The sequence below is a fragment of the Xenopus tropicalis genome, chromosome 3 (genome assembly GCF_000004195.4).
Source record: "Xenopus tropicalis strain Nigerian chromosome 3, UCB_Xtro_10.0, whole genome shotgun sequence".
In the NCBI taxonomy this organism is placed as follows: domain Eukaryota; kingdom Metazoa; phylum Chordata; class Amphibia; order Anura; family Pipidae; genus Xenopus; species Xenopus tropicalis.
Window position 1 is genome coordinate 4022497 of NC_030679.2, and position 12126 is coordinate 4034622.

The window sequence follows — 12126 nt, forward strand, 5'->3', positions numbered from 1 at the left end:
GTAATAAAATGGCCAAATCTAAGCAACTTTTCAATTGGTCTTCATTATTTATTCTTTATAGTTTTTTAATTATTTCCCTTCTTCTGACTCTTTGCAGCTTTCAAATGGGGGTCACTGACCCCGGCAGCCAAACCCTATTGCTCTGTGAGGCTCCAGTTTTATTGTTATTGTTACTTTTTATTCCTTATCTTTCTATTCAGCCCCTCCCCTATTCATATTCCTGTCTCTCATTCAAACCACTGCCTGGTTGCTAAGGTAACTTGGACTCTAGCAACCAAAAACCTATTGCTCTGTGAGGCTCCAGTTTTATTGTTATTGTTACTTTTTATTCCTTATCTTTCTATTCAGCCCCTCCCCTATTCATATTCCTGTCTCTCGTTCAAACCCACTGCCTGGTCGCTAGGGTAAATAAGACCCTAGCAACCAGATAGCTGCTAAACAAAAAGCTAAATAATGGAATAATTTAAGCTAAGTTTTAGTATGTTATCGATTTGCCTATTCTCAGCAACTTTTCAGTTGGTCTTCATTATTTATTTCTTATAGTTTTTGAATTACTTGCCGTATTCTTCTGCCTCTTTGCAGCTGGGGGTCACTGACCCTAGCAGCCAAACCCTATTGCTCTGTGAGGCTCCAGTTTTATTGTTACTGTTACTTTTTATTCCTTATCTTTCTATTCAGCCTCTCATCCAAACCACTCCCTGGTTGCTAAGGTAACATGCACCCTAGCAACCAAATACCTGCTGAAACTCCAAACTGGAGAGCTCCTGAACTGAAAATGAAATACCTAGAAAACTGCAAATAGTAAAAAATGAGGACCAATTGCAAATGGCCTCAGAATATCCCTCTCTAAATATATTTAACTTCCCCTTTAATCTCCGCTCCGACGCAACAATGTAGCAGGGAGAGATACTGCTGACTGCAGCAATAACGCATTGAAACAACTACAGAGCCATTGACCCCTTTATAATCAATGTAGACATTTGCTTAGACGGACATTTTCTTTCTCGTTGCAGAAAGTTCCCCTTTAAAGTCTCCAGTCGGGTTCTGTTTTGTCTTATGGGGGGGGGGGGGGGCAGTTTAATAGACGAGTCAAAGTGCTACTTTCTTCCCTATGCACCTTGCTCAGTGTGTGGGGTAAGATGGCCGCCTGTGTATATTATCAGGGGGGTATTTACTAGCCTCCCCCCCCCCTCCTCCGACTCCGCAGGAAAAACCTAATTGGGGGAAGAGTGGAGAAAGGAGCATCTGGTTAGTTCTACAAATGGCTTTAAGGAGGGGTTACCCAATATACTAGCAGATGGACCCTCGCACACAATTACCAGGCACAGATGCACCACAAATCCGCGCAACTTGCAGTTTTTTCTTTTTTTTTTTAGAAACTGCACTTTAAGTCAAGAAAAAGAAAAAATAGTCGCTTGTTTAAACCAACCGGGTCAATAGAATCATTGTTATTATTATTTACAGCCCCAGGGGTGGGTGGGGGGGTTGGGGGGGTGAGTTGTTACATTTGTAGCCATTCTGTTTTAAAGGGGTAGGGTTATAGAATAGTCAGTTCCAAGCAACTTTTCAATGACATAGTAACATAGGTTGAAAAAAGATCCATCACGTTCAGCCATAATGCCTATATATAACCTGCCTAACTTCTAGTTGATCCAGAGGAAGGCAAAAAACCCCATCTGAAGCCTAAATTGGTCTTGATTTTTTATAGTTTTTGCAGCTGGGGGTCACTGACCCCGGCAACCAAAACCTATTGCTCTGTGAGGCTCCAGTTTTATTGTTATTGTTACTTTTTATTCCTTATCTTTCTATTCAGCCCCTCCCCTATTCATATTCCAGTCTCTCATTCACACCACTCCCTGGTTACTAAGGTAACTTGGACCCTAGCAACCAAAACCTATTGCTCTGTGAGGCTCCAGTTTTATTGTTATTGTTACTTTTTATTCCTTATCTTTCTATTCAGCCCCTCCCCTATTCATATACCTGTCTCTCATTCAAACCACTCCCTGGTTAATAAGGTAACTTGGACCCTAGCAACCAAACCCTATTGCTCTGTGAGGCTCCAGTTTTATTGTTATTGTTACTTTTTATTCCTTATCTTTCTATTCAGCCCCTCCCCTATTCATATACCTGTCTCTCATTCAAACCACTCCCTGGTTACTAAGGTAACTTGGACCCTAGCAACCAAAACCTATTGCTCTGTGAGGCTCCAATTTTATTATTGTTACTTTTTATTCCTTATCTTTCTATTCAGCCCCTCCCCTATTCATATTCCTGTCTCTCATTCACACCACTGCCTGGTTACTCAGGTAAAATTGACCCTAGCAACCGGGTAACTGCTTAAAATTCCAAACTGGAGAGCTGTGGAACAAAAAGTAAAATAATTAAAAATAACTAACAATAATAAAAAATGAAGACCAATTGCAAATTGTCTCAGAATATCACCTTTTAGTTTACTTTTAGTATATTCCAGAATGGCCAATTCTAAGCAACGTTTCAATTGGTCTTCATTATTTTTTTTTTTTTTTATAGTTTTTAAATTATTTGCCTTCCTCTTCTGACTCTTTGCAGCTTTCAAATGGGGGTCACTGACCCCGGCAGCCAAACCCTATTGCTCTGTGAGGCTCCAGTTTTATTGTTATTGTTACTTTTTATTCCTTATCTTTCTATTCGGCCCCTCCCCTATTCATATTCCAGTCTCTCATCCACACCACTGCCTGGTTGCTAAGGTAACTTGGACTCTAGCAACCAAAAACCTATTGCTCTGTGAGGCTCCAGTTTTATTGTTATTGTTACTTTTTATTCCTTATCTTTCTATTCAGCCCCTCCCCTATTCATATTCCAGTCTCTCATCCACACCACTGCCTGGTTGCTAAGGTAACTTGGACTCTAGCAACCAAAAACCTATTGCTCCGTGAGGCTCCAGTTTTATTGTTATTGTTACTTTTTATTCCTTATCTTTTTATTCATATACCAGCCTCTCATTCAGATCACTACATTGTTGCTAGGTTAAATTGTACCCTAGCAACCAGATAACTTTTGAAATTCCAAACTGAACAGAAAGCCAAATGATTACAAAAACCACAAAGAATTCAAAAATGAAGACCAATTGCAAATTGTCTGAGAGTTGCACTCTCTACATCATACTCAAAGTTAATGTAAAGCCGGGTTTGGGGGGGGGGGGGTTATTGGTCAATCCGGTTGGTTTGGGAAAGGTGGAGAAAAGAGAATGGAATCGGGTTTACAAATCCCAGATTAACTGAATGGGAGTGTTGTTGTATAGAGCAGGACAGAGGGTGGCTAATCCGACCACACACGCGGCTATTGTGGCTGGCACGCCACCCAAATACACTCACCCACATTGTGTGTGTGGGGGGGGGCATTGATTGTGTGTCCCGGGCAATTAGATCCTAACGTGATCACATGGAAGTAATCCAGCCGGGTATTAAACTAAGCTTGATCTGGGAGGGCTGGTCATCCAGATCAGGGCAGTATTAAGGCGGCCTTACACGGGCAGATTTTAGCTTCTGATTCGGCAGCTTATCTGCCCGTGTATGGGCCTACCCAACCCATATCTGGCCTACAATTGGGCAGATCTCAATTGGGCAGGTTTGATTTTCCGTCGGATCAGGGGCCGCATTGGCTCGTTGATGCAGTTCTCCATCCAATGGCACCTGTGCCCACCCTAGGGATTGTATTAGCCAGATCGGCCACCTTAGGTAAGTATATCGGGAGAAGATCCGCTCGTTAGGGCAAATGAAGTGTGGGACGAAGTTGTTTTATATTCTTGCGCCGAGCAATCAAACTGGGCAACTGTAATGGTAAAGCTGCTAATAATACTAATACTAAGAGTAATAATAAGAGTTGGTCTGTTCCACCTTAAGGGGGTAGGTCCACCTTTATGTTATCTTTTATTATGTTGTAGAATGACGAGTTCTTGGCAACTTTTCAGTTGGTCTTCATTATTTATTTCTTATAGTTTTTCAATTATTTCTCTTCTGACTCTTTGCAGCTTTCAAATGGGGGTCACTGACCCCGGCAGCCAAACCCTATTGCTCTGTGAGGCTCCAGTTTTATTGTTGCTTTTTATTCCTTATCTTTCTATTCAGCCCCTGACCTTTCTCTCTCTAGTTGCTAGGGGTTATATGAACCTTAGCAACCAGATAGCTGCTTTAATTCCAAACTGGAGAGCGGCCAAAACTCAAAACCCACACAAAATAAAAAGTGAAGACCAATTGCAAATTGTCTCAGATTATCAGGCTCTACATCACAGTAAAAGTTAATTGTAACGGATACAAGTACATGTTGTCACACGGGCCATGGATTTCTTATCAGCTGTGCGATCATTGGTCCATCACGGGCAATTTACCAAGCGTCATGTGACCGCGTCGGTCGATGAGTTAAGGATAAAAACTGGCGTTGATCTATAATCCCCACTGGGGTCGGACCGGAGGGCCCAGTGACACATCGGGGGAAGAGGGAGAACTGCATTCTTGGGGAGTTCTGATTGGCCCAGCAGTCGACATAGGCAGAACCAGGTCGGAACATGCATTGGGTTGGACTCGACCAGTGGGGACCTGGGAACCGGCCCAGTCCAACCATGACCCCCATGCTTGTTCAGAACTGGCTGATGGGCCAATCATTTGATTAAAATGGAGTCTATGGGAGAAGGCCTTCCCGTAATTCGGAGCTTTCTGGATAACAGGTTTCCGGATAACGGATCCCATACCGGTAGGTGGGTTGCTCTGATTTTATATCTCCACTTTGTACTTCTCAGCCCCAATGTCCGTTCGCCCCATATCCTTACTAAACTGTATCTATTTCCCTGTGTTTGGCCCCCACGCTGCCTCTCACACACAAGGAACAAAAGCCCCGCCCACCGAAGGAACACTAACCCCGCCCACCAAGCTGCGTAGGAGCCACTTGCAACTTGGCAGCGGAAATTAGGTCAGCGCATCGCAGCTCAGGTCATGCTATTCTGTGCGGTACAAGAACTGACAGTTGCTCGCTCAGTGCCTTATTATACAGACCCAGGTTTGTTTACTACGACGGTTTACTTCCCCTTTAATGTTTTATAACCTCAGAAGTGAATAAAGCCGCGTCTCACCTAAATCATTGAATGTATCAATCCTGCGGGGACTTTTTTTTTGTGTGTAAATGGTTATTTTTTTTTTCCATCTGACTGGTAGAATAAATTGATTCGGTGTTTCCTCTGGGGAGATCTGTAGTAACAGGCAGTTTTTTTTTCCTTCATTCATTCCGAGCGTAACATAAAAACTGCCTTTGCCAGCGTTTTTTTTTTCCCTTTCTAGTCCCGATATTGGGAATTAAAATGCAGAGTTTGACGGGATCCAGCAGGAGCAGCAAAAACGGCTTTACTGCAGAATATCGACATTTTTCATTTTCCTCTGAAAATCAGTGAGAATAATGAATGTAGAACGGACACTGAAGGCTTGTTAGAAACCCAGGGCAAACCTTTGCTGTTTATATTGTTTGGCCAATCATTGGGCAGGGCCAGAACGTCGGTGGTGGCAAGGTATGGGGCCCCATGATTGCCGATGGTGGCCCTGGGCTTGAACACTAGTACAAGCAGTGGGTTGAATTAAAAAAATCAGAAGGCAAGCTTACAGAGGCAGGAGCAAGGTATCTAAAACTGAATGGGAGGCTCTGTGAATGGCGCTCTTTCCCTGGAATTTGTATGGAAGTGATAGAAGTTTGTTTTAGGCCAGATATCGGCCGGGTAGGCCCGTTGGGGGTGCCTGAATCGGCAGCTGAAATCTGCCCGTGTAAGGCTGCCTTTACCATGAGATCTTGCCAAACGAGTGGATCTTTCAATGGGAAAATCAAACCTTCCCAATCGAGATCTGGCCAGATATTGGTCAGTAGGACCGTCATGAGTTCCCATACAGGGGCAGATAAGCTACCAAATTGGTCTGAAGGACCCGAATCGACAGCTGACATCTGCCCATGTAAGGCCGCCTTTACCAAACGAGTGGATACAGGAGTAATTTGATTGTTTGGCCCTCTGATAAATGATCAAATTACAACGACGGGAATAAGACCTGTTGAAGCGAGGACCCCGCATCAGTGTTTTGCCCGATTTCAATGGGAAAATCAAACCTTCTCAATTGAGATCTGGCCAGATATTGGTCAGTAGGCCTGTCATGAGTTCCCATACAGGGGCAGATAAGCTACCGAATTGATCTGAAGGAATTGAATTGGTAACTTAAATCTGCCTGTGTAAGGCCGCCTTTACCAAACGAGTGGATACAGGAGTGATTTGATCGTTTGGCCCTCGGTCCAAATGATCAAATTGGTCATTAGGCCCGTCATGAGTTTCCATACAGGGGCAGATAAGCTGCCGAATTGGTCTGAAGGACCCGAATCAACAGCTGAAATCTGCCCGTGTAAGGCCGCCTTAAGGCATATTGGGTAAAGATTCTCTCACTTTGTAACCTTGAGTGGATCTTATAATGTACGGCCAGCTAAAGCTCCAATAGAAATCTCTCTCAAAGTTGCTCTCATCCCTTTGATCCTCACTGCCAGCTCCTGGCTCCCCCTAGTGGCAGAATGCCTTATTATAATGACATACAGATTTGCTAAACTTTATATCTGAGAATTCAGTCTCTCTCCTGGTATCATATTCACCTTATGTTCCTGCTTTAGTGATTTATATTTAGTTTAAAAAATAAACAGTTGCAGCCGTTTCTATAGATAATGTTAAAGGAGAAGTAAGTGCATATAATGACCGTATGGTGATCTCCCAGTTGTAGAGAACTAATTCCATAGAGATGAGCAGCACTGATCAGGCAGGTAGAAAAGACAACTGAGAAGAGCAGAATAAGTGTCTCCTGTAATAAGTGACATGTCGCGAATGCTCCAGAAATAACAATGGCGTTTGGCAGCTCCTGTAATAAAGCCGATTGCTTTTTCTTGATGACAGGGAAAGGGGGATATTGATTTGCCCAGTTCCCGCTGTGATGCGTCTTCCAGTGACATCCATCCGCTGCCACTTCTGCTCCATATCCCCTTGTTATTTATGGGAGCGCTAAGGCATTGGGAGTTTTAGTTCAACTACAGCCACAGGCCTGGATATATATATATATATTATAAGAGTTTATATGCATTCCGATGCTTTGCGTATTGTAGGCAACAGCCATTATTTCATTATCTTGGTGGAAAGGGGTTGTTCACCTTTAAATTAACTGTTAGTATGAAGTAGAGAGTGCTATTCTGAGACAATTTGCAGTTGGTCTTTGTGGTTTTTTAATTATTTAGCTTTTTGTTTGGCAGCTCTAACATAGCAATCAGGCAGTGGTGTGAGTAAAGGGGGGGGGGGGGGGCTAAATGGAACAATAAGTAATGAAAAGTAATAAAGACAATATAATTGTACCCTTTTTTTCTTTTTATGTTTGCCGGGGTCAGTGACCCCCATTTGAAAGCTGCAAAGAGTCAGAGGAAGGCAAATAACTGAAAAACCATAAGAAATAAAAAATGAAGACCAATTGAAAAGTTGCAAAGAATAGGCCTTTCTATAACATATTTTAGTATGTTATAGAATTCTAAGCAACTTTTCAATTGGTCTTCATTATTTATTTCTTATAGTTTTTTTTTTTAATTATTTTCCTTTTCTTCTGACTCCTTGCAGCTTTCAAATGGGGGTCACTGACCCCGGCAGCCAAACCCTATTGCTCTGTGAGGCTCCAGTTTTATTGTTATTGTTACTTTTTATTCCTTTTCTTTCTATTCAGCCCCTCCCCTATTCATATTCCTGTCTCTCATCCAACCACTACCTGGTTTCTAAGGTAACTTGGACCCTAGCAACCAAAAACCTATTGCTCTGTGAGGCTCCAGTTTTATTGTTATTGTTACTTTTTATTCCTTTTCTTTCTATCCAGCCCCTCCCCTATTCATATTCCAGTCTCTCGTTCAAACCCACTGCCTGGTCGCTAGGGTAAACGAGACCCTAGCAACTAGATTGATGCTTAAATACCAAACAGGAGGGCTGCTGAACAAAAAGCGAAAATAACTGAAAAAACTACACAGACGACATGCCCCTGACGCTTTCATGACGCTTAAAGGGGATGTTCACCTTCAAGTTAACTTTTTAGTAGGAGTAATATTCAGAGACAATCCACAATTGGTCTTCATTTTTAAATTTAGTTTAATTTAGCAACTTGGAGTTCCAGCAGCTGTCTGGTTGCTAGGGTTAAAATTACCTTAGCAACCAGGGAATGGTTTGAATGAGATGCTGGTATATAAATAGGGGAGGGGCTGAATAGAAAGATAAGGAATAAAAAGTAACAATAACAATAAAACTGGAGCCTCACAGAGCAATAGGGTTTGGCTGCCGGGGTCACTGACCCCCATTTGAAAGCTGCAAAGAGTCAGAAGAAGAAGGGAAATAATTCATAAACTATACAAAATTGATAATGAAGACCAATTGCAAAGTTGCTTCTCTCCCTCTCTTCAGCCAAAACTCATTAACTCAGAGGGGATGCTGGGAGTTGTAGTTTAGCCACTCCAGAGCCAATGGAAGTGTTGATTTAGAGAATATAAAATCAATTTGCTGTACTATTGGATGGTAACCATAGGAGATTGCACTTCAGCCTCTTATTACAGAGATTAAGAGTCTTGCTGGCCTGTCCCCCCCCCCAAAAGCAGCATTTTGGGGGGGGGTTCTCAGTCTGTATGAATGTATTAAAACTCATGCTTCCTTCTGATCAGGGAGAGGCACAGTGTTACATTAAGGCTGAATGTGATTCTTCTAATGATGAGGCTCCGTTACCCACAGAGCAGCGTAAAACAACCCCCCCCCCCCCCCCCGTCAGTGAAATCTGATTTTCCCTTATGGAATCTCGCCGCTCCTTTTGATCCTCCATGAATATGTATGTCTGGCAAGGTGCCCCTGACCTTATCCGCGGTTGCTTTGGGGAATACGCACGTAGCAACGGACACACTCATGTCTAAACATGATAAAATAAATACATACATGCTACATACATGCTACATGTAAAAAAAAAATCTTAATTTTTAGTAAATCATTCCAGCATGTGTTGTTGTGCAAGCCCCCCCCCCCCCCCCCCCCCATAACGGCGGCTGTTCCTCCCCGACTCGGCAGATCTGCTTCAGCTCGGAGTCAGCTTGATAATTAGCCCATAATGCTGCTGGCAGGGAAGGACGGCGGCCCCCGTTGGCCCCTCGGGGACGGTATCGGCTGAGAGATGCGGCTCTGCTCCCTTCTGTGCAGCGATAATCCTCTTTAGACAATGCCAGTAGCCGACTGAACGCTCACAGTAGCCAGGCATCAGTGGGAGGGGCATGGGGAGGGGCCTAGATCATGGGAGGGAACTGTAGTAGCCTCAACTCAACTCATTTTTTTGGTTTCTTCCCTCTCTGTTTGGCAGAAGCTGGCGGTCCGGAGCTGTCCTGTTGGTAGTGCCAAGCCCATCCCGCTCATCAAATCCCCCAGCAGCCAGGGCATCGCCATATCCGTCGTTCCAGCCAAAGCCCCCGTCACCATGGTGACCGCACACCTCAACGGGCAGAAAACCACAAGCGCCGCAGCCGCCTCGGCGGCGAGCGCCAACGAACAGACCGCCCCAATCAACCTTCAAACGTCGGGCAAACTGATGGGAGGAACCTTAAATCTGGCAACGAGGAGGGTGTCCGACATATCCCACGCACAGGTAAGGGTACACCTGTCCAGGCGTTGGGGTGTGGGTGGTTAACTTTTAGTATGAGATAGAGAGGCATATCCTGAGACAATTTGCAATTGGTCTTCATTTTTTTATTATTTGTGGTTTAGTAATGATTTCACTTTTTGTTTGGCAGCTATCTGGTTGCTAGGGTCCAAATGACCATAGTAACCAGGGAGTGGTTTGAATGAGAGACTGGAATATGAATAGCGGAGGGGCTGTATAGAAAGATAAGGAATAAAAAGTTCCAGTTTGGAATTTCAGTTGCTATCTGGTTGCTAGGGCTCAATGTAACCTAGCAACCAGGCAGTGGTTTCAACATAAGACAGGGATGTAAATAGGAGAGGGCCTTAATAGAAAGTAACAAGATTAATAATTGTAGTCTCACAGAGCAATAGTTTTTGGCTGCCGGGGTCAGTGACCCCCCCATTTAAAGGGGATGTTCACCTTTGAGTTAACTTTTAGTATGGTGTAGAGAGCAATAGTTTTTGTTCAGCATCTCTCCAATTTGGAGTTTCAGCAGCTATCTGGTTGCTAGGGTCTAAGTTACCTTAGTAACCAGGCAGTGGTGTGAATGAGAGACAGGAATATGAATAGGGGAGGGGCTGAATAGAAAGATAAGGAATAAAAAGTAACAATAACAATAAAACTGGAGCCTCACAGAGCAATAGGGTTTGGCTGCCGGGGTCAGTGACCCCCATTTGAAAGCTGCAAAGAGTCAGAAGAGGAAGGGAAAGAATTCAAAAACTATAGGAAATAAATAATGAAGACCAATTGCAAAGTTGGTTAGAATTGGCCATTCTATAACATACTAAAAGTTAACTGAAAAGTGAACCAACACTGTAAGATTCGCTCGTTAGTCGCCATCGGATGAGCCAATGAGGCCCCTAATGTGACGGAAAATCAAACCTGCCCAATCAAAATCTGCCCAATTTTAGAGAGAGGGAGGTATTGCCTTGCAGGACTTTATATAAAAAAAGTAATGCCCCAGGCCTTCACAGTTGCCCCCAGCAGCCCCTCATCTTGGCTCTTGTTCGGCCATCTCTTGTGTGTCAGTGGCAGCGCACGTGCTCAGTGGGCTCTGGGCTGCTGCTGAGAAGCTTAGGCATTGTGGGAAGTCATCAAGCAGAAGCTGATGCTACAGGGCTGCTTATACATCAGTTCTGATGCAGACTGCACTGGTTTCAGTGCTGCCATGCAATGTGCATATTGTATTTATACTGGGAATGTTGAGAGCCTACCTTAGGTTTAGTTCTCTTTTAAAAGTAAGTTCGGTAAACTCCAGTATGGGGGGGGGGGGCTGCTAATAATGTCGGGTTGTATCTCAGCCAAACGGATGATTTAAATTATAGGGCATTTATTAAAGAAACCGCTACTTATTGTTCATCTCTTTCCCCGAAATAAAAGCTCCAATTTAGCAAATGAAAGTCTTGTGTAAGGAACCCTCTGCTTTAATTCCCCCCCCCCCCTTACTATAAACGAGCTCTGATTATTAATGCGAGTCTATGAGGAGGCGGCATCGTTGTGAATCTCTTAATTTAATTTTGCACTAATAAGCGACTGCTAAGAGCGGAGCCATGTCTGTTCCCTGCTGCTTCCTTTCATGGCTTTTACAAATAAAATTACTTTATTCATTCCTTCATTACAGCCTTAGGGGGCTGTTCCTGCTGAATTGTGCTTAGTACAGGGGAATCCCTATGTGCCATAGTTTTATGGTATCTCTCTGTACAGGCTATGGGCAAACTTAGGGGGCTGTTCCTGCTGAATTGTGCTTAGTACAAGGGAATCCCTATGTGCCATAGTTTTATGGTATGTCTCTGTACAGGCTATGGGCAAACTTAGGGGGCTGTTCCTGCTGAATTGTGCTTAGTACAGGGGAATCCCTATGTGCCATAGTTTTATGGTATCTCTCTGTACAGGCTATGGGCAAACTTAGGGGGCTGTTCCTGCTGAATTGTGCTTAGTAAAAGGGAATCCCTATGTGCCATAGTTTTATGGTATCTCTCTGTACAGGCTATGAGCAAACTTAGGGGGCTGTTCCTGCTGAATTGTGCTTAGTACAGGGGAATCCCTATGTGCCATAGTTTTATGGTATCTCTCTGTACAGGGTATGAGCAAACTTAGGGGGCTGTTCCTGCTGAATTGTGCTTAGTACAGGGGAATCCCTATGTGCCATAGTTTTATGGTATCTCTCTGTACAGGCTATGGGCAAACTTAGGGGGCTGTTCCTGCTGAATTGTGCTTAGTACAGGGGAATCCCTATGTGCCATAGTTTTATGGTATCTCTCTGTACAGGCTATGGGCAAACTTAGGGGGCTGTTCCTGCTGAATTGTGCTTAGTACAGGGGAATCCCTATGTGCCATAGTTTTATGGTATCTCTCTGTACAGGCTATGAACAAACTTAGGGGGCTGTTCCTGCTGAATTGTGCT

General features: G+C 43.7%; 1 protein-coding gene across 4 annotated transcripts in view; it reads left to right on the forward strand.

The window, feature by feature from the left end:
* phf21b (PHD finger protein 21B) overlaps nt 1–12126 on the forward strand; it is a 48589-nt gene that overhangs the window by 21715 nt on the left and 14748 nt on the right. For 2 of the 4 annotated variants that reach the window (XM_031898490.1, XM_031898488.1), the window contains exon 2: nt 9408–9686. In XM_031898490.1, coding sequence (XP_031754350.1) covers nt 9408–9686 — 279 coding nt within the window. Of the gene's footprint in view, nt 1–9404; nt 9687–12126 lie in introns of all 4 variants that reach the window. The other 2 variants (XM_031898489.1, XM_002942067.5) reach the window with 1 other exon arrangement.